Source organism: Sinocyclocheilus anshuiensis, unplaced genomic scaffold (assembly GCF_001515605.1).
Source record: "Sinocyclocheilus anshuiensis isolate Anshui unplaced genomic scaffold, SAMN03320099.WGS_v1.1 scaffold2178, whole genome shotgun sequence".
In the NCBI taxonomy this organism is placed as follows: Eukaryota; Metazoa; Chordata; class Actinopteri; order Cypriniformes; family Cyprinidae; genus Sinocyclocheilus; species Sinocyclocheilus anshuiensis.
In genome coordinates this window covers 473,898-495,957 of record NW_015559171.1, presented here as the reverse complement: position 1 = coordinate 495,957, position 22,060 = coordinate 473,898, and the positions used below count along the sequence as shown (strand labels likewise).

Below are 22,060 nucleotides of genomic sequence, written 5' to 3'. Positions count from 1 at the left end.
ATTCATCAGGACGGACCTGTGCCTGTCAGGCCCGTCCGCTGCCTACGCCCCTGACCATTTTGCCCCACAAAGCACATGTACGCAGCCTGTTTAGTATCAGTTTAGTAACAGTTTTGCGTGCCAACATGAATGCTCTTTGGACCATATAAACCTTAGGATATGCCTTGAGAGACGGGCTTTCTCAAATCTGATTTATCAACTACAAGACTTTCATATGAAATTAATTGTTTGTGGGTAGCCTATACATCGTGCAACTTTTTGCTAGAGCAAGAGTGGAAGACAAAATGACTTAATACATTCACGAGCGCACATCCAGAAGCTGCAGATGAAAACAGCACGAAAACGACACTGATCTGGATGCGTAATATGCGCCTGAGCACACAGAGAATAAAATGAGCGTTTGTGCAGTATTATAATAATACTGAGCTTGTAATCTTTAAAATCCTACCTATTTATAATCAGCTGTGGACTTAAAGGAATATCCAAATGGGTTGTTATTCATGCATTAGCTGCATCTCAACAAAAGCAAGGGACGTGAAATTAAAAGAGAACAGTGCAGTTAAATAGCCTACCTTCAAAGTCATTTTCTTTTCTCAGCTAGAACGTAGCCTAGACGCACTGATGAATAGAGTTTCCGAGGACTCCGCGCGGAGCTCCAGTGCGCTGCTGTGGAGCTGAGCGCTGATTGGCTGATGGAACGTCCGAGGGTGAAACCATAGACTGGGTGAAACCCAGTGAACTTCCGCTTATTCCAGTTCTATGGTGAAAACAATTAATTAAATTCCAGCATTGTGCCTTTAGCTTTCACATGCAGCTTTACGTAACACGAGATCCAGTGTTTACTCAAAAAGCATATGAATGGCAAAATGATTAACTTAAAGGGGTCATATGATGCGATTTCAAGTTTTCCTTTCTCTTTGGAGTGTTACAAGCTGATTGTGCATAGATAAGATCCCCGAAGTTGCAAAGACTAAGGTCTCAAAACCAAAGAGATATTCTTTATCAAAGTTAAGACTCTGCCACACCCCCCTAAAACGGCTCATTCTAACACGCCCCCACATATCTAGGTCACTATGTTGGAATATTTGCATAATGCGCCCAAATGTGCATGCAAAGAAAGAAGGCCTGGTTTCAGTAACCGCAGTTAGTGTTGAAGCAGCCATGTCAGGGAGACGCTGTGTGTTTCTAGACGAAAGCAAAAGCACTTTATTTGGCCTTCTGGAAGTAGATGCATTTAGGAATCTTTAAGATTACTTACAACAGAACAGCAATGCATTTTATGGATGACCGTTTCATGAACCTAGGAGAGGAGGTAATTCTGACTTTGCTATGACAATCTGGCGCTTCTGAATCAGCTACTGTTTTGTTATTAGTTTAAGTATTTGCTATTGACTGTTCAAATGCGGAGTTTTGCGCATCGTGTGTGTGTGTGCGTGCGCGCGCGTGTGTGTGTGTGCGAGAGAGAGAGAGACAGCGTCACATCACAGTAGAGTCAGCTGTATTAACCGCGGCTTGTATACTGCATCATTACTGTGTCTGTCACACGACTCTGTTCCCCTTTCGGGCTTGAACTGTTGGTAAAACTAAAGACATTATTTACTGTCTGTACATTTATTTTGAAAGATGAAGCTCGCGATTATGGTAAGGGGCGTTACATTTCCGAGGGGTGCTTGCGGTGTTCGGCCAATCACAATACACTGGGTCAGCTGGCCAATCAGAGCAGACTGCACTTGTCAAAGGAGGGGTAAGCCGGTTAAAGAGATGGGTTTTTAATTTAGATTTAACCCTTGTATTATGTTCGATTTCTGGGTACGATTTTGATGGAGCGGGTCAAATTGATCCTAATTCCCTAAATATCACATTATTAAAAACAAGAAGGAATCAGGTATGAACAGAAAAAAAATTATCAGTTTTTGTCACACAGTGTAAACAATTAATATCAAAAAGTATGATTTTTAAAAATGTGTTTAACCACATTTTCCGGCTGGTAGAAGTTTACTTCTATATTACTATATTCTATACTGTATTACTATATTACAGTTAAATCCTAATCTAATCATGACAAACTATATATCGTTGGAAAGGTCTAAGACTCCTAAATAGATATTTTACCACTGTTTTTTTGTTCAAAAATTATGTTGGAAAAGTAATAGATTAATTTATGACAAGAGTGTAGGCCTACCTCAAAAATCTACATCATAACAGGAGTTCTGACCTTTGTCACAAAAAGTCTTCTTCGTTGCCTTTTTCTCTATCACACTTTAGAAAAATTCATCCTTTGAAAACCATTTTAAAATCAGACATTGCATTACCATGAAAATGGTACATCAATATCATGTTACAAAATGTTTTCGTTCATGAATTGTAAAAATGCAAGTTTGGATAGTGCACTTTCACGTCTATTTTCAAAAATGTGAGTGACAGTTAAGGGGTTAATTGACATTAATCTTTTTTTATTTTATTTTAAAATTTTTTAGACTGAACCTGCAAACAATGGGTAGACATATTTCTATTTTCTACTTATATAATATAAACATAAAAACAAATAAAACAAAGCTGAGTTTTTTTAAACCAAAATTTTGATATAAAATGTATTTATTAAGGTAAATCCGTGTATCATTCGATCATTTGTTTTTTTATTTAATATTGAAAGTAGAAAAAATAGAAAATGGCTCCTTCTTTGTTTTTTCGTTTTTTTCCAAAAAACGAAAAACGAGAATTCAGCTTAATTTTCGTTTTTCCTGAACAATCAGCAGAAAGGGGTGTTTAATTCCCGCCCACATGTAGAAATAAAATATTCAAGATGTTTATTCATTTTTCTACCCCTGAGCGAAAAAATTTAATTTAAGCTGAATTCTCATTTTTCAATTTTTGGAAAAAAACCCCGAAAAAACTAAAAAGGAGCCGTTTTCTTATTTTTCTACTTTCAATATTAAATCAAAAAATGAATGATCAAATGATACACGGATTAAGGTAGCTCATATATTCTTTTTTTGTCTTTATTGTATTTTTTATATAATTTTCCAGTAGACCAAACAATGAATAATAAAATAATAAAATAATAAAACAAAGTGCTCATCAATATTAGAAAAAACAAAACAAAACAATAATGCTGGAAAATAAAATCACATAGCTTGCTAAAGAAGTCTTATAGTACCAAAATAAACAGCAGTGTCAGGACCACTGATCTATAATAGATAATTTATATTTATGTATTTATATTTATATAGGCCTAGTCATTTATATAGATTGGTTGTCAGGACACAAAAAGCACAGTTTACGTAACTAGTTTCTCTCTCTCTCTCTCTCTCTCTCCATTTAAAAATACAGTTTATTGTTTAGAATGGTAAATTATATAAATACTTTTAAAAGCCAGTGCAGTTTTAATTGAATCAGATCAAATTCAAGTAAAAAATAGTTATATTTATATCATTAATAATAATAATATAAATTCTATATTTTGTTTCTTATAAAATATTTATGAGCTATATTTGTAAATGATAGTACATGACTAAAATGATATCCAGCCAACAGCTCTGCGGACAGTTCGTCACTAGATGGCAGTGTGTATTTTAGGAACCTTGAACGATTTATGGTGTGACCACAGAAGAAGACCTTCAAAAACAACATATCTGCGCACGGAGGAATGTGCACACGCTTTGGAAATTAAACCTTTAACGGCTGATATCAGGCTATTTTATTAGGTTTGTATAACTGCTGATAATTATACGTCTTGGTTCATATAAAAAAAACTATATAAAAGAGTTTTAATGTGATGTTGCATACCTCATTGAGCTTATTATAATTATTAATGCTGAATTTTGCTTAAAAGCAGGTTTCCAGAAAGAATGTCTACCCCAGCGAAAGGAGCAACGAAGAAAGAAAAAAAGAAGCCCATACCAGTGAAAACTTCACTGAATAGCCCATACAGCAGTCACTGGAGTCCACTGGAAAGAGAACACAAGCATTTCATACTGAACACACTTAAAAGTCAAACTATCCGCTGTCGGGCTTCAGAAACAACGTGTCAATAGGTTTCGCGAGTGGGGCAGTAGAAGGAGGTCAAGAAAAAAGGCATCAAAACCCACTGAGGACCAAAAACCAGCTCCTGAACCCGCAGAGAGTGTACAGACCCCCTCTAAGCCCACCGAGCCGTGCTGGACCATCCCGACCGTGAGGAAACAGCTGGGCATCGGCATCAACGAGGTCACCAAAGGCCTGGAGAGGAATGAACGGAGTTTGGTGCTCGTGTGTAATTCGGTAAGGCCAGCACACATGACGTGCCATTTAATCCCGCTGAGTAAAACGAGGTCGGTGCCCGCCTGCCAGGTGCCCAGTCTGAGCGAGGGTCTCGCGGGGCTGCTGGGTCTCAAGTGCGTCCTGGCGCTGGGATTCAAACGCGGCGCCGAGGTGTTCGAGGATGTGGTCCGCGCGATCACACCTGTGGTTCCGCCGCTCAAAGTGGCTTGGATTTCTACGGATTCAACAGCGAAAGCCAAGGAAAAGCTGGCCGACACGTTAAAGGGGCAGAAGAGGAAATTAGAAGAAATGTCGGATGAAGCCACTGACGCGTCGTCTTTAATCCTCCAGCCTCTGAAAGTAAAGAAAATCATCCCGAATCCTACAAAAATCAGAAAACCGAAAAAGAAAGGAAAGCAAAAGTGCTTATCAAGTGTTTAACCTGTGCTCTATGAACGCAGGTTACTATATAGTGTGTTTGGACAGATGTGGATTGTTTAGTATATTTATATTTTCATAGGTTAATGTGATGGATATAAATAGGAAAAAGACCGAGATGAATTTTGGATGCTTTTATTCAGTCAAATATCCATGCTGGTATACCTTGATGTATATTTTTGTCAATTAGATATTTAGGTGAACTATCATGTTTGACATGGTGCTGGTACTTATGCCCAGTTCCAACCTGCAATGGAGTTCAATAAAAATACTGTCTTGAGAAAGAGAAAGCTGATCATTTAAAACTACACAATTTGACATTTAAAAAAACAACCTCTCTGAAATAAGGCAAGTACCTCGGGTGTTCTAACCATAACCCATAAGTTCTTAAACCATACAGATTGGAAAAAAGCTTCATGCTCATTTCATACAGCAAGCCTTAGAAAAAACATATGCAAACTGACATTCGCAAAAGTGCCCTGGACGTTATTGAATGAAACCACCGGTTGAAATGTGAAACTTTGAGTGGAGTACCTTTCTTTTTAAGCATGTCTGGGCGTGCGCTTATTTAAAAGCATATTGTAGATTCAGATACATTAAAGCAAACCATGACAAGATAAGCTGTATTAACACAAAATCAGCTTATGCTATATATAATAACGTTGTTCACATTTCATTACGCCTCACCAGTGATTGTAACTGAACAGCGAGCAAGCTTTCCTGACCGCATCACCAAAAGCATTAGGAGAAATGCTTATATCAAAATGACAATGCACACGATTGTTTAACTCTCCTTGTGCTTAAGTATAGCAAAATTACCAGGGCCTGATCGCAAATGCACCACTTGAATGAGGTTATGGTTTGACTGCAAAGAATACTGACAGAATAAAGAAAATCAAGAATAAATGGAACATGTAACAAATACAATTCTAAATATCAGAATTGCTTTACTAAAATTATAATAATTTAAAAACACTAAATGGTAAAGAACAGAAACGGGTGGGGAAAAGAAGCTACTTAAGGTGTGACAATCATGTCTTCATGAAACAAAAAGTAAATAAATTTACATTCAAAATTCGAAATGTTTCTTTTGGACACACAAAACCTAAATAAACATATTCTTAAAAATGCACCTCAGAGCAATCTGGCCCTTTTATAAACAAGTTGATGTTGTGCTTCAAAATGCAATACATTCTTCCACACATTTAACCATTTACGCTCCCCCTCCCTCCCCTGGCACAGACAGCAGGAACTCCAAATGGTATATGACTTTAAAGGCAGCTCCATAGAAAAGACTGGATTTCGACCCCCACCCGTTCATGTTCCCTTGTAAACTTCACAACACGTAATAAATATCTGGCATTAAATGTACAGCTTGCTAATTCACACAAATGTATCAACACTCCTTCATAATACAAAACAAACAAACAAAATGACAAAAACAATGGGATTAAACATGTTCTGTGAGAGGATACAGAGTGCATGTTAAAGAAAATAAACAACACTACATGTATGCGTGTGTGTGTATACAGCTTGTCGATGTGTTTGACCTTGATAAATGTTTCTCACATTCTCTGAGAGAGAGTCAAAGACAAAGAGAAAGGAGGGGAGACCCGTCAATAACTGGAACAAGACCTAAGAGAGCTGCACAACAGAACTCATTCACTTTGAATGAATGTCAGTTTTTCCTCTTTATATTGATTAAATCCAAGTCAGAGAATCTGAGATGGACCTCTCGATCACTAAGCATCCAACATGAAGCAGCCAGTTACTGTAAAACAAGGCCAACCTGGGGAGAATGGAGAAGTGAATTAAAACACACTTTAATATTGTAACTGGTAATGACAAGATTATCATCATGTATTCAACATTTATATGGCTTACTTCATAATTATTAATAAAAATGTATATCCTATATATAAATAATGTGAAACGTTTTAAAATGCGTCATACAATGTTATTACTTTTTAATGTTTATGGAGCACTGCAAAACTGAAAAAAAAAAAAAAAAAAAATGTATCTACAAGAAAGTTTGTGAGGTTACCCAAGCCACTGATGCGTTTCAAAAGACTTTACACCAGGGGTCTCCAAACTCGGTCCTGGAGGGCCGGTGTTCTGCAGAGTTTAGCTCCAACCCTAATTAAACACGTCTGAATCAGCAAATTAAGGTCTTACTAGGCATGCTAGAAACTTCCAGGCAGGTGTGTTGAGGCAATTTGGAGCTAAACTCTGCAGGACACCGGCACTCCAGCACCGAGTTTGGAGACCCCTGCTTTACACCATGCAAATGTTTATTTAACAAGCATTAAAGGGGTCATATGATGCGATTTCAAGTTTTCCTTTCTCTTTGGAGTGTTACAAGCTGTTCGTGAATAGATAAGATCCCTAAAGTTGCAAAGACTAAAGTCTCAAACCCAAAGAGATATTCTTTATAAAAGTTAAGACTGGTCCACGCCCTCCTAAAACGCCTCGTTCAAACACGTCCCCACGTCTTCGTCACAATGTGGGAAGATTCGCATAACAGCATAAACACATTTCATTACACCAAATACACAAAATAATGTTCTTTTTAGCAGCATCATATGACCCCTTTAACAAAGTCCATTGCTGCTTTAAAAAAAATAATGAATAAAATTATTTAATAAAGTAAACAATTGTGACAACCAAAAAACATATACATAGTTTTGTTTTTGTGGGAAGAGGTTAAGTAGCATCAAAGCTGGGATATAAAAGATAAAAAAAATTCAATAAAAAAAAAAAAAAAAAAGAATCTTACTTTCTCTGGGTCCATAGGAGGGCATTTCCAGTTGTACAGATAATACTGCAGGTTACCATCACCAATCCCAAACTTGAGCTTTTCCAAGAAAGTCTTATTGTCCATTAGATCCAGCGCATTGAAAACATCAAAACCTTTCTGATGTTCCAAAACATCCCCCCAAAAAAAGAGGGAATATGAATTACAATACATGAAGACATGATTTAATATCAAATCATTAGAAATTAGCCATTAGTCAACAAATCATTAGTAATAGTCTTGGGTTAACAAGCTCATTTGTGTTCTTCTGATGTGTTTTGTGCCAGTTATACCTGTTTGGCTAGGATGAGAGCATCATTCATCAGGTCTATGAGCGGCGTCTCTGTGTGGACATTGTAAAAGGAATAAGCAGCCTTTAGGCTTTTGTGCAGTGGATGATGCATCACTGTGGATGGCAGGGTGTAGAAACTGATGAAGTCCGTTAGCATCCCGCCAGAGCCCTTTCAAGGAAGCACAATAAGGGAGTAAGAATATGAAGATAATCTTGATAAAAATATGATCAGCACGTTTGTAGATGCATGTTGCTATACGTACCTCGACTACATAAGTGTCAATGATGTTCTCCTGTGGTAGGAACCAGTGCTTCACCTCCTCTTCCCCCATGACAGGCCGCAGGTGGAACCGGCTCAGGTGTTTCTGCAGCAATGCCGTCACCTGCTTTATATCCCCATCTCCCATCGGCCTCAAACCAGGAGTACGAGTGCTCTAAGGAAAAACGCAGAACAAAACCATCGAATAAAATTTAAAAGGAACCAAAAAAACAGCTTATGGGTTTGGAACAAAATAATGTTAATATCTGGATGCACTATTCCTTTAAGTGTGTTGTTTTGACAAAAAGGCTTACATCATGTAATCTGTAGAGCTTCATTGTCCGTTGTAGTGTCATATTTCTGCTGAGATGGGAAAACTTAACCTCCACAAGCTTCCTGGGGTTTAGAGAGCGATGCCAGTATCTGTAAAGATACAGATAACAGGTTCAATCTCACCAAACTGCTTCAAATTAGCAACTAATAACATAAACTGATGATTTAGTGATGCAGCAATCCAGTTAGATTTAATACCTGCATGTAGAAACAGGTTTGGGCAGGACTACACCAGCAGTGTATACAGCCTGGAAAATTCCCTCTAAATTGACCCGCCGTGTGATCTCTCGGATTAGTACAGGAGCGACACGCTTTGAGCGCAATTTTTTATGCACGCACAGGAAGTTAATCTCCACCATCCTCTTCAACCTTTGGATGGAAAGAGAATTAGTGTATTAGTAAGGATGGGAACAATGAACAATTCTCAAAATGTACAAACAGATTTGGTAAAACCTGCTCAAGAGTTTCAGGCTTCTGGTGCAGGCATTGATGTGATGTGGCCTCATACTCACGTGTCATAGATATGGATGTCAGCAGGAATGGCACTGATGAACCCAACCAGCTTCTTATTGGACGAGACCCTGACACCACAGTGCCACTGGGGCAGCCAACCCGGGGGACGTAACGCCCTAACAGTTAAAGACAGCAAAAGAAACTCACACATCTCACCCTGCATGCAGTGCAATGCACTACATTACAGACATCATCTTAGATGGGCAGAATATAATGCAAACCATCAAACACTCACTTACCATTTCAGAAAGTTAGGAGAGTAGTCAAATCTAAACATGTTGTCATCATCCTCAACATAATTTTCATTCAGCAAAGTGTATAACTCCTTAAGCTAAAAAAGAAAAGAAAAAAAGACTATGATTTTGTATACATAGGATTATTTTATATCTCAGTGAATAGCAAATACAGTATAAACATTTTATGTCACACATGCACATACCACTTCAGCATTGCTGAGGTCCAGTGTGTCCCACATAAAGCCCTGTGGGAGGGAATATGGCTCTTGTCTGATATTTTCTTTATCCGGCTCAATTGGCCCATGAGTTGTCACCACCTCATCTGCAAAGAAACAGAGGGAGCTCTTTAAGTCTTTCAATGCTGTTTATCTAGAAATAATACACAAAGTAAAGCAGGGATTCTCATTTTTTTGTCAGCCAAATCCTTTTGACCTAAAATATTTTCTTGGAAGTAACCCCCAAGATTTTAAGTTAATATTTTAATAATTTAACAACACATTTGCATGTTCAAGATTCTGATATATTGGTTACTGGTTACATGTTATGCAGGCAAACAAAATATTTCATCTTTTTTAGTAAGTGTTTTAATTTGATATATTTTTACTTTAAATGTATTTATTTAAACCAGGGATTTATGAACCCCAGTTTGGGAAACTCTGATGTAAATGATAATGAACAATCAGCTGGTTATTATTATCCTACCAGAATGAACAGGGTCCTGATGCACAGCATAGGAGATTTGTATCAACCTGTTGGTCTGGTCTATCTGACTGTACATTATCAAGCTTATTACACAACTACTTAAATACTGATTAAAGCTGAAAGTCTGGGGTAATATTTCTTTAAAGAAATTAATACTTTTATTAAGAAAGGATGGATTAAAGTGACAATAAAGACATTTATAATGTTATAAAACATTAATTTCAAATAAATGCTGTTGAGCTTTCATAAATGCTGTTGAACATCACAGAATCCTGAAAAACGTTATCAGTTTCCACAAAAATATTAAGCAGCACAACTATTTCCAACATTGATAATAAGAAATGTTTCTTGAGCACCAAATCAGCATATTAGAATAATTTCTGAAGGATCATGTGACACTGAAAATTCAGCTTTACCGTTGCAGGAATAAATTACATTCTAAACATATTCAGACAGAAAATAGTTATTTTAAACTGTAATAATATTTCACAGCATTACTGTTTTTACTGTATTTTTAATCAAATAAATGCTACCTTGGTGAGCCTAAAATACTTGTTTCAAAAACATTAAAAAAAAATCTTACCAACCCCAAACTTTTGAACGGTTGTGTACCTAGACGTCTTATGCTTGTGCTTTCATTCATGATGCTGAGATTGTGTTTTCTGATTAAACCATAAGTTGACTGGCTTGTTGAATGCAACATTGTTTAAGGATCATTGCAAGATTCTTACTGATTTGCCAAGGATGTGCCAAGTTGCTTACATTTGTAATGTTGCAATCGAACACATGCAGAGGTGACATATGACTTACTGAGTTTGGGCACGGGTTGAGTGTCCCAAAACTGGTACTTGTGCTTTGTGGCCTCATCTATGTTTTTGGCTGGACCTTGACAGGTGGACAGGAGCTCCATAGCTCTCTGAATGTCCTGCAATTTCTGCATTGGAATGGCAGGGTTCTGGGACAGGAACAGAGGGAAATCAGCCTCTTTCTCTTTTTAACAAAACCTGTTTTTATAACACTACACAAAGCAGAAACCTTTATCTCCTGAGAATCAGAGGCAGAGTCAGACTTGGCTCCTCCTGAGCTTGGCTTCTCCTTCTTTCTCTTTTGTTTCTTCTTCTTTTTCTTTGCACCAAGATCACCCCCAGGACTCCTTAACAAAACCAAAACACTGTTCAAATACCAGATATACCTTACTGACAAAGCACAGACCTGTTTATGGGGTTCAAAGACAAGCATGACAGGTGAAAGTGTCAGTGGATTACTGCTATAACAATAGCCTGGAGGGTGACTGCCAGAGGAAATACTATTAAAACAAGTGTCAATCTCTTCATGGAAGCAGGTCAAACTTGGCTTCCTGAGGGATGTAAGTCTGCCTGACAACAACAGACAATCATCATCCTCTGTCCTCGAGCTGACAAAGATGCTCGACTGCAATGCTGCTCGCTCAGCTCATGAAGAGGATCAAGCGTGTTTGTATTGTTCAGAGATGATGAAGACAAACTAATGAAACCAGGAGGACGCTTTCCACTCCCATTATGTAAATATGAACAACTGCAAAACCAAGTAGACTTATAAATACGTTCAGAAATATAGTAGAGAAGAGCCTGGAGGACTTGTCTGACTGCTGAGTTCAAATAAATCCTTGAACATTAATGACGAGCTAACTACAGCTAACTACTTTGATTCCAACGCTGTATAAAGTAAATATCGACACTTATTTAGGCTATTTTAAAATGTTTATATATACCGCTATATATCCATCAAGCAATTAGCGAGCTATTACGTTAGCCGACTCGTTTAAAATACACGAATTCTCCTCCTGGTTACCTGGTTGCTAAGCTAACAGATTGTTTACATCTCTGGGGCAGTTAAACGGCGACGGGATGCCGCGGCTAATCCTCGCGCAAACAGCAGCTCTTTAGCGCCTGCTCACCCCTGCATGTGCTCATTTTCCTCCTCGTTGTCTCCGTCGATGCCGCAGGTGTCCTGGTCGTCCAACTCCAGGCTCTGCTGGCTGGCCGCGGACTCGCTGTCCTCCGCCATCATGAATGAATCTGCTGCAAATCCTCACAAAACCACTCAATAAAAACCACGGAAAACAGCACCGTCTACCGATTATTGCCACTAATAGCCCTTGAGATTGTAAATGGAGACACACAAGGCCAACGAGAATTAAAAAAAAAAAAGAGCAAATATTTTAACTTTATTATTATTAAAAATGTTTTATTATTGTTTAATTGTAAAATTATATTATAACAGGCTAATAATGTTGCTCAAGTTTACAGTAGTCTGGTTTACCCTATCCCAAAGTAAACTTTGACACAATGTGTAATATCACAATTAAAGCAGTATTTATTTGTTCACAATGGAATGTATTTTTCTACAAAAAAATTATAATAATACAAAATAAAAACATAAAAAGCTAAGTAAAACCATAGCTTGTAATCAAAATATAAAGTCGTGTGCCATAAATGAGAAAATAATTAGTGATAGTAGATATAAACAGTAGCAGCTGTTTTGTTTACGAGTGAAGTGCTTTGCAATGACTGCATTGTGTTTAACAACTTGTGAGTAGAAGCTGCTCCATAACCAGTTGGTTTTTGCCTTGAAGCTTTAAAACAGTTTCCCAGATGGTAAAAGGGAGAACAGACAATGTTTGTTTCAATCAGACATATTCCAATTAGCTCATTCTGTACTGTCAAACATGAAACTCTTCTTATGGTCTTGGATTATGAAAGAGATCGGTATATATCTCATCAACCCTTGATTCATAGCCCTAAAAGTGTAGATTAAATTGAATATTAGTATATATATATATATTAAAAAATATATTAGCATATTAGAATAGATATTATTTATTTCATTTAAATATTAAATAATATGACTGGTTACGGAAAGTCAAGTAATTTTTATACATTCTTTAGTGTCTTCCAGTGTAGTCAGTCCGAGATCTGTCGCATCCGATTTATCATAAAGTGACCCTGATAATTCTTGTGTTTATGATTTGCATTGGATATGTTGAAAAATAATGTTCAACTAGCACTGATCAGGTTTTTTTTTTTTTTTTCAACTAGCCCTGATCAGGTTTTTTTTTTTTTTTTTTGCTTTATTGGATAATAGGCCTGAATTATAATACAAGCAACCAGTCCAGACATTCAAAGTAGATTGCTGAAGAGCTGAATGACACAAGGTTTCTTACAAAGTGGTTACCCTGGCAACAAGTCAGACTTTCAACAGCTTTCAAATAATGATACATCGCTTTCAGTCCTACATCAGTACATACACACACTGCAGAGTATGTCTACAGCAGACACACAGCTACACCAAGCAACACACACTCACACGAGCATAAACAACTGGGTGAATGAATATGTACATACATACAAACAAGGCAAAAGAATAGACCAGAATCATAAGCAGCACTGAATACACAGGGGGTTTCAAAAGTCTGAGACTACCGTGATTGAAAAACATATTTTTAAAAAATTAAAAAAATAAAATAAAACAAATAAAAATCAATGCTATTTTTCTATGACTTTCTATGACTATGAAAATACTTTCGGTAATGAAAAAAATGCTATGTCCTCTTTTTGCTTCAAAGACATCAGCACTTGAGTTGCATAAACAAATGTTTCATAAACTATTGTTTCAAGCATCAAAATCTTATAAGGGTTAAAATAGATTCTAAATCCCAGATTTTCAGTGTGGTTTCAGATGTTTGGAGCCCACTGTATATCCAGATACAACAATTAAAACACACACATACAATGAGATCAAAGGAGGGTGTAATGCCACATGAGTCAATATATTGTGAAAAACATCAAATAATATGACACAAAATGATAGTGGAGAGGAAAAATAAATCTAATGATGGATATAAATTAGCATTAGAAAGGCACTTAAGACAAAAAAAATAATAAAATAACCCCGACAGTTTGGGAAAGAAAAGCTGGTGGCTGTTTACGCGAGTGAGTGCGGTTGCATCCAGCCCTCGTCTGAATGTGCGGTTCAATTCACTCACACGCTAAGGCAAGTTCAAACCAAAATAATAATAATACAACTAAATTAAAATACAGTGGTTAAAATAAAAAATGAGGCATATAAAGCTACATGATCCTTCAGTTTAAAGCAATGCATAGTTTTTTTTTTTCTTTAACAGGTGGGTCTGCTGCTTTGAAGCTGACCAGCAATGTTGGCAAAAGTCTTACTGTAATCCTAAGGTTGAAGAAATGCACATTTGAAAATCTGTGCTCAACACAGCCAAAATGATTAACAAGAACAAATGATGCATTATGTAAACTTATTTGGTTCACAAAGCTTCAGCTGTATTCTACTCATGAATTCATTATACCAATAAAACTGAAAATGGGTGAGATTTAGACTGTTGATCCCATTATAGTGGTTTTATGTGTTTTTTAACCCATTAAGATGAGGAAGACATTCCTCCAGTCATCCCATAAAATGTTCAAAAATAAGTGCTGGGAAACACTTAAGAGGTGTAGTTGCAGTGTACACGTGTTGCCACTAGATGTCATATTGCTCAAGAACAGCAGCATCTCATAAAGCTTAAACAACTTTTCCCCTTCAATACAATGGATTGCAATATTTTTTGCTCAAAGTGTATGTCTGGAAAGCCATAGCAGATATGCATTAGATTGGTATTTTAAGGTGTTTTTTTTTTCTTGAAAACTTCAGTTTGTTCTTCCTCGTACAGTTGTGAGGCAGAGCTGCTCCGATATTCATTTGTGCTATGGCTTTCTTGGCTTTCATTGCCACAGGCAAACAGTCACGCACAGACCTTCGCTCATAAGGCAACTCCATTCAACAGCTAGACCATGATGGAAGCACTTAAAGGGACAGTTCACCTAAAAATGAGACTTCTGTCAGCATTTACTCACCCTCATGGCATTCCAAACCTTTATAATGTCTTTTATGTTCTCCAAGAGAAAGTACAATATTTTGAAGAATGCTTCAACTGTTCGGTCCATACAATGAAAGTAAATGGAGTCTAAATCTTGTTTTTGACTGTATGGACAAAAATACATTTTTAATTGTGTCCCACAGAAGAAAGTCATACAGGTATGGAACGACATGAGTAAACGACGACAGAATTTTCATTTTTTTTGATGAACTATCCTTTTAAAAGGCGTGTCATTTTAGGTTAAAGGCCAGTAGTGGTCGCTCCTCTCGTTTCTGCCACGGACTCTTCTTGTTCTCATCTTCACCACCATCATCAGGGATGACCAGGTTATCTGGCCGGCTGCTGCTCATGTGCATTTGAGTCTCCTCAGTCCTGAAAACATCACTATCTGTCCCCGTCTCCTCCGCCATTTCAACCACAGGCTCAGAGAGAGGAGGTGGTGAAGGAAGCTCAGGTGGAGGCAACGGGGGAGACAAAGTCCCTTCGTCTTCCTCTTCCCTCTCTGTTTCCTGTAATAAACCCCCTAGAGAGTGTTCTTCAGGGCTGCAGACTGGCATTGGGCTACCGCTGTTCTCCGCATTAGCATTTGAGTCCTCTACAAACACTAGCGGTGTATATCCGACCACAGGCACTGCAGGCTGAGCCCCAACTTCAGTTTTACCCCTGACTTTTTCACGAAAACGCCGACCCGGTGTGATGTCACTCATATCAACCCCAGAGTCCAGACTGGCGTCGTTGCTTCCGACACAACTGCTGTTGCATCCTGCCCTCTGCAAGTCGATGTACGAATGGCGGATGTGGGCATTGGAGTGGCCGTCCAGTGACACGAACCAAGCTCTGGGATGGGGGAGCGGCTTTCCCCCCCTGAGCTCCATCAAAGTCTTTTCGGCCAGAAGCTGATCTTCTCCGTTCATCTGCACCACATCCAGGCCTGTTTGACTGAGCGAGTTGGGGATGGAGAGATCAGCGGGAAGAGTGGCCGTCTGCAACGTCCACTCCTCAACTCCTCCACCTCGGTTGTCCCCCGTCCCTTGCGTCCCCCCTTCCTGCTCTCCTTTGCCCCACGGTTGCAGGACTTGGCCTTGGGGCTGATGGCACGCACTGAGTTCCGCCTGAATGCTTTCCAATTCGCTCTGTACATCCGACTGCAAAAGAAGCGCTTGGCCCGACAGAGGGTGTGTCCCTGGAAGTCGCATGTAGTGGGCAGGGATGACGAGGGTGGGACGAGCCTTGCGGTAGGTCTCTTCCCCTTGGTTGACTTGCAATTCGGAGGTGCAGCAGAGCAGGGCTCCAGGTCGGTGAAGCGGGGCGGGACGCTCCAGATGGTCTACTGAGCGGGACAGCATGTAGTCGGCTGGCCGGCGCTCGATTCCTTGCTCCCGCTCTGGGGATCCGGCAGGACTTGTGGATGTGGCTGAAACAGGAGAGATTATGCGGTTATCACGCAAGCCTGATTTACTCTCCGAAGAGAGTCGTCCTGCAGAGGTGGTGTGATGCAATGGATGGGGGGACGAGGATGAGATGGACATGTGGAGGGGATGGATGGATGAAGTCACGATGGAAGTATAGCTCCGCCGGTACTCCCCACGCCCCACTGGTGAATCATAACCCTCGGAAGGATTGTTCGAACAAACCGATTTGAGGGGAAATCTCTCTACTGAGTGTTTGTAGTGGCTAGATCCTCGGCTATGGAGCTCGCCGTGCGAAGCTGCAAGCTCATTGGTGGAGGAGTCGTAGGGGGTGGGTTTAAGCATAGGTGTGTGCATGTCTGGCTCTGCCCCATTGTGGTCTAGGTGAGTCTCACTGATGAGGTTCAGGTGTGACATGGAAGTAGCCTGGTCTCGTTTAGAGGCATCTAAAGCTGAGGATAGAGTGAACTTCCTGTGGGCAGGGCGTAAGCGGGCACACTTCCTCCTGAAATCACAGAAACATGCTCTCATAAACACAAGGGAAAAACTTTAATTTTCCTCGACCACACACATACATAATATATATATATATACAGTATATATACCACATATGAATTTATATGCAATTTATTTCTCTTAATTTATTTCCCTTATATCAGATGATGCATCATCATCCTGTCTCTACGTTACTATATGTTACATTTTAGCAGTAAATGCACAGTTTTTAAGAGACTTTATGCTTCTTCGGACAAAAAAGACACGCCTGCAATAGTAGAGCAGCAGACAGAGCAGGAAGAGCAGTATCAGGGCCATGCCTCCTAGTATGGCCAGCAGGAAGACTGTGTGATAAGTGCTAATGTCCTTCGCCACCACTGGACCTACAACAAAACATACATACTTGGTGTTCAGCATAGAGGAATCCATCCATCCTATTCACTTCAGACTATTCACATTTCCACTGTCCTCCTGACCTCCACTCTACAGTATCCATCGATAACACTTTTCAACAGGAGAGATTTCGTATAAACATTATTTTCATGCCAAACTGAAATCCACCCACATATTGACATTATTCTCTCAGCTGGTGAATAGGAATAGCACAGCGAATGTATAAACAACTACAAGCCCTTGTATGTCTGCCCGTCGGGCTCCTCTCTCCATTAATGGCCATATAAAAGGGTCAAAGAATGCAGAGTCATCTAAACAAAATTGAAAAATGTCCAGAAATGAATGAGTGTTACCTGTGTTTATGGGAGACATGGCTGCGACCCAATAGCCAAGCTGAGGGGCAATATATGTAAGAGTTAACTGCTTCCCCTCTCTCTGGATGTATCCCAGACTGCTCTTCAACCAGGCCCCTGCACAGACACACAAAACACACATATAGAACACATTTAATACTTTATTTTATACTTAAAATACTTTAATACTTCAAAATATTTCATTTTATATTTGTATAATAAATATTTTAAATACGATATCACAACTAAAGTACAACAAAATACAGTCATTTAATTAATCCCAAAGGGAATATAACCTTCAATCTTTAGGACATCTGCGGTCAGCAGGTGATTTGAGTCGAGCGTTGTGACCAGGCAGTGCAGAACACTCGAAACACTTACACTCTACTGTCATCCTATCAGGTTTCTCTATTGATCACATACAGTGCATTCATTAGACTTTCTACTGCATTATTCTGCCTAGATGCTTTGCCAATTGTTTATGGGGTCAGACGGGGATTAAAACTATGCCAACACACACCACACAAACCACAGGAAGTGCTTCTATCAGGATCTGAATCTGGGTGGTCATGCATTCCCAATAAAAATGAACATTTCAAATAGGATTCATGATTCAAATTCAAGTATTTCCATATTTCCAAGAGTCTTAACTGCATTTACACTGTGAAATGAATGCACGTTGAATTTACCAAGCTGATATGTAAATTGGTACACATTTGAGGATGGGGTCATTTGTTGCCACTTGGTGGCAGTGTATGTTCATGGAAGGATTATGGAGGACTAAATAATGAAGATGGAGGAAAGAAAATAAAAACTAATTTAGGTAAAGAAGAACATATACAATGTTTGTCTACGGTAGTGTAGACAACCATAATGAGAGGGAATTCATCATTTGTTGGTGCAAGGTAAGTATTTTTGCTTTTTCTCCATAAGCACCAGAGCTTCTATTGATCTGATCTGTACCAGATAAGCAATCACACACACTGCATTGACTACACGGTTCACAAACAGAGTACTGAGCAAAATGCTGATGTGCACATACAGAAGAGAGAGGCTAAAGAATGATTCAGCATTGTTTACACACAATTATCTCCATCCACACGTGACTGTTTGCGCACAGGAATATCATTGGACATCTTTCCACACTCTTAACAATACAGTCACTTGCACAACTCTGTAATGTAAAAAACTTTTTGAATTGGATGATCAGTGTAAATTGTCCTTATTTTGTCTTCTGGGAAACATATATGTATTTATGTAGCTTCTGAAGTGCAGTACTAAATGAAAAAAATATGATCTTTAATCAAAATAAGAAAAATTTACACATCATCCTGTTCAAAAGTTTACACCCCTGGCTCTTAATGCATCGTGTTGCCTTCTTGAGCATCAGTAAATGTTTTAACCTTTTGTAATTGTTATGTATGAGTCCCTCAACTGTCCTCAGAGTGAAAAGATGGATCTCAAAATCATACAGTCACTGCTGGAAAGCAGTCAAATATGCAGAAGATGCTGGAAAACCAAAGAATGCGCAGGAGCTGAAAGATTTTTCTGAAGAACAACAGACAGTTTAACTGTTCAGGACAAACAAGGGACTCATGAACAACTATCACAAAACATAAAAACAGTCATGGATCATGCAGGAAATGACACACAGTATTAATATTAAATTTTAAAAGTCATTTTTATAAATTCAGTTATTATTTTGTCTTGTGGAGTATATATAAACATCCGTTATGTGAAATAGCTTATTCAAGACAGTACTAAATAAAAAACAACATGCAATTTTCATGATCCCTCTTATTTTGAGAAAATTATTAACATTTTGCAAATTCTTCAAGGGGTATGTAAACTTATGAGCACAACTGTATGTGTACATATAGGCGCGCACACAATCACACAAACAATAGTTACATTGGATTCAGAGACACAGTGAGCATAATGTGTTAAATGTGAGCATTTAAAAGCAGCTAACACACAAATATGAAACCAGGTGACTTTGTTTGTTTACTATGTTGCAGAGCCTGACAATTTTTCATTGTAGTTCTCTAATTATTAAAAAAAAAGGAACAGTGTAATTAAATGCTGCGTGATGCCAGGGGCTTTTCAGTCTAGTGTTTATCCCCGTGTCACAGCAGAGTGCAGACAACAAAGCAGCTTACATCTCTGTGCCCTACGAGAGTAAATCGAGTTAGCGCAAGTCGCTGTTTTCAACCTCATTCTCTGCTCTGTTTATGAGCGGCTGCTAGGAGACAACAGTGACAACAGAGCAGTCCCAGAGAAGAGGCCTGAAGTTATGAATTCTGAAAGGGTTTTTTCTTAATACTTCATCCTACATCCTGTGTCTCTCCCCTGTCCCTCTTCGCAATCTGATTTAGATTTAGACATATATTCATTCACTGCATGCTCATTTCCTCTATTTTTACATTTAGAGAACCTTTTCCGTCATCTAATGCTCACTTAAAGTTAATCACTAATAATGTAATAGCACTGCTAAATGGAATTTTCAGCAAATCTCAAAATAAATATCAGTTTTTCATACTATACATTATGTTGTGAGGCCTCAACTCACTTTTAGCATTAAAAATGAATACATTTTAGTTTTTAGACTTTTATTTTTTTTCAGACAAAATATTATAAATAATATTAATTTTATTATCAAACATTTATTGGTTATCAGCAATAATATGAAATTAATTATCATCTTATTGGTTGACCGAATAGACATTCAAATCACAACATATCAGAGCTTACAGAGTGGAAGAACTCACTGAAGATCCTGTGTGCACATATTTTGGTCCATCACTGCCCGTCTTGCTGCCTCTCGCACACAACACTGGATTCTTCCATCCTGCTGCGGGTGTGTGAGTGTGCTGAAGTGAGTCTCAGGCTTCTGCAGCAAAGCCTCCAGTTTTGTTGAAAGCATTATAAATTACACTAGCGGTCAACAGTCAGCGTTACCCACCCCCAGAGGACTCCGAGTGTGGCTTTAAACCTCCGCTTTAAAGCCACAGACATGTATATACAGGTTAAATGTCTATTTTCATGATAATTTTATATATATATGTCTAAATTCAAAAATACATCAAATGTCCACTGAAATACATAATAAATGTGGATATATTTAGGGATGCACGTAACTACATATTTTCAAAATCAACAAAGGATGTCTCAAAAGACTGGTATTGTAAAAGATTACCTCATGTGACCCAAGCAGTTATCGCAAGGACAGAAAAAAATTCGCTGTCTTTGAGAATCATGGGTCAATTTAGTCTGAACTGAAGAAATTACCAGATTGGCTCTGGGCTGCAATTATAGCAATGATTATCGTACCACAGGGAAATTATGGGATATTCAGAGTTCAGGTTCATGAGGTAAAGACCTTTGTCTGTCAGATCATGGCGGGATAAATTCTTTGTATGCTCACAGAGACCCAGCGCTCCAGACAAATAAAGCATCAAGAGATGACTGTCCCAGTGTCACTTCACACTTAAGCCTAAAACAAGCCAGCAGATACACCAAGCCATCAAAACAACAGAAAAGTGACTCCAGATTTTCAAGTATAAGAGAAACACTGCGTCATCCACAACTAATTCAAAGCAACTTGGTTGATAAAGAAAATCCATAGATGTTGACTAATGTAACATTTTTATAGCAATACATTTATGATATATCTGTTAAAAATTCAAAGCCCTTTGGCACAAGATCCTGTGAATTCCACCTCAGTCTGGGGTTAGAATTGAAAGCCACAGTGTGAAAACCCCTTGTGACTTGGATTTGATTTGGAAGAGATTTATTGTGTTTGTCCATTATTTGATTATTTGACTGAGTATTTGCCTACTGAACAATTTCCCTTTTCATCATGGAAATCTGTATAATCTAAAAAAAAAAATAAATAAATAAAATAAAATAAAAAATCAGAGCAAAAACAGCACCTTTAACAAGATGTCTCTTCATTTGGCTAGATAAGTCTTTTTATGGTGACCCTACTTTAAACGCAAAGAAAATCTCGCTTATTTTTTGTTTAAAAAATGTAGTCATAAAAAAAAAGATCTGTATGTGTGAGAGATTTTCTGAGTTTTTGACCTGAGAAACATCTTTCCATTAAATTTCCTTAAGAAAGATTCAAAAACAGTCTGACATCATTCCCACCCAGCTGAGGTTTGAACACTTCCTCTGGACTTATTTGCCTCAGAAACCAGGAAGACAGGAAATCTGAAGGCTTTGAAGAGATCACAATCTCACATACAAACACACAGTAAACTCGCCTCGGGCAGGAAACACCTTCAGCACCTTTGGTGTAACAATTAATTGCATAACTCCTTAGATGTGATTTGTTAGTAACAGTTCATGTGATTTACGTTCACATGCTCCAAACAGGAATGCTTGAATATCTACTATAAGATGAATGTGTTATAAACTCACCCAGTTTAGGGTCAAATCTCCAAGCGGGGATGTGATCATTCTCTTTCAAGCCACTGTTTGCGGGAAGAGGGACGCTCACACTGATTGGCTCACTGACATGAAGCTCCGCCCCATCGCTTCCCAAAAGATGGACACTTATAGCAGCTACAGGAGTCAACTCGAACTTCCGATCACTGCCTATTAGAGAAAGAAAAGTAAACAGTATGCATAAGAGACATACACAAGGTGAGAAAAAAGACAAATAAAGAATATATTATA

General features: G+C 38.4%; 3 protein-coding genes and 1 pseudogene across 4 annotated transcripts in view; 1 reads left to right on the top strand and 3 right to left on the bottom strand.

Moving 5' to 3' along the window:
* Positions 1–3,821, bottom strand: part of LOC107681577 (acyl-CoA-binding domain-containing protein 7-like) — a 6,854-nt gene extending 3,033 nt beyond the window's left edge. Inside the window, 2 exon segments of the mRNA XM_016477889.1 lie at positions 573–757; positions 3,787–3,821. Of these exon segments, the coding sequence (XP_016333375.1) occupies positions 573–584 (12 nt within the window). The 5' untranslated portion in view covers positions 585–757; positions 3,787–3,821.
* LOC107681576 (ribonuclease P protein subunit p38-like) lies at positions 3,554–4,702 on the top strand (annotated as a pseudogene).
* Positions 4,703–4,768: 66 nt separating this feature from the next.
* LOC107681575 (glycylpeptide N-tetradecanoyltransferase 2) lies at positions 4,769–11,910 on the bottom strand. Of its 2 annotated transcripts, none has more exons than XM_016477887.1 (12): positions 11,743–11,910; positions 10,842–10,959; positions 10,569–10,761; positions 9,308–9,426; positions 9,108–9,199; positions 8,868–8,984; positions 8,554–8,724; positions 8,337–8,445; positions 8,027–8,197; positions 7,765–7,932; positions 7,454–7,591; positions 4,769–6,466 (listed from the first exon to the last, which is right to left on the bottom strand). In XM_016477887.1, the coding sequence occupies exons 1-12, from the start codon at positions 11,853–11,855 to the stop codon at positions 6,446–6,448; spliced, it is 1,530 nt and encodes a 509-aa protein (XP_016333373.1). In that variant the 5' UTR covers positions 11,856–11,910; the 3' UTR covers positions 4,769–6,445. The 2 variants fall into 2 exon arrangements, with proteins under 2 accessions (XP_016333373.1, XP_016333374.1); XM_016477888.1 differs by having other exon boundaries at positions 10,617–10,761.
* A 2,987-nt stretch (positions 11,911–14,897) lies between these two features.
* The window catches only part of LOC107681578 (protein FAM171A1-like), a 24,810-nt gene continuing 17,647 nt past the window's right edge, over positions 14,898–22,060 (bottom strand). Inside the window, exons 5-8 of the mRNA XM_016477890.1 lie at positions 21,803–21,979; positions 17,381–17,497; positions 16,903–17,017; positions 14,898–16,644 (exon numbers count right to left, since the gene is read on the bottom strand). Of these exons, the coding sequence (XP_016333376.1) occupies positions 14,961–16,644; positions 16,903–17,017; positions 17,381–17,497; positions 21,803–21,979 (2,093 nt within the window). The 3' untranslated portion in view covers positions 14,898–14,960. The remainder of the gene's footprint in view (positions 16,645–16,902; positions 17,018–17,380; positions 17,498–21,802; positions 21,980–22,060) is intronic.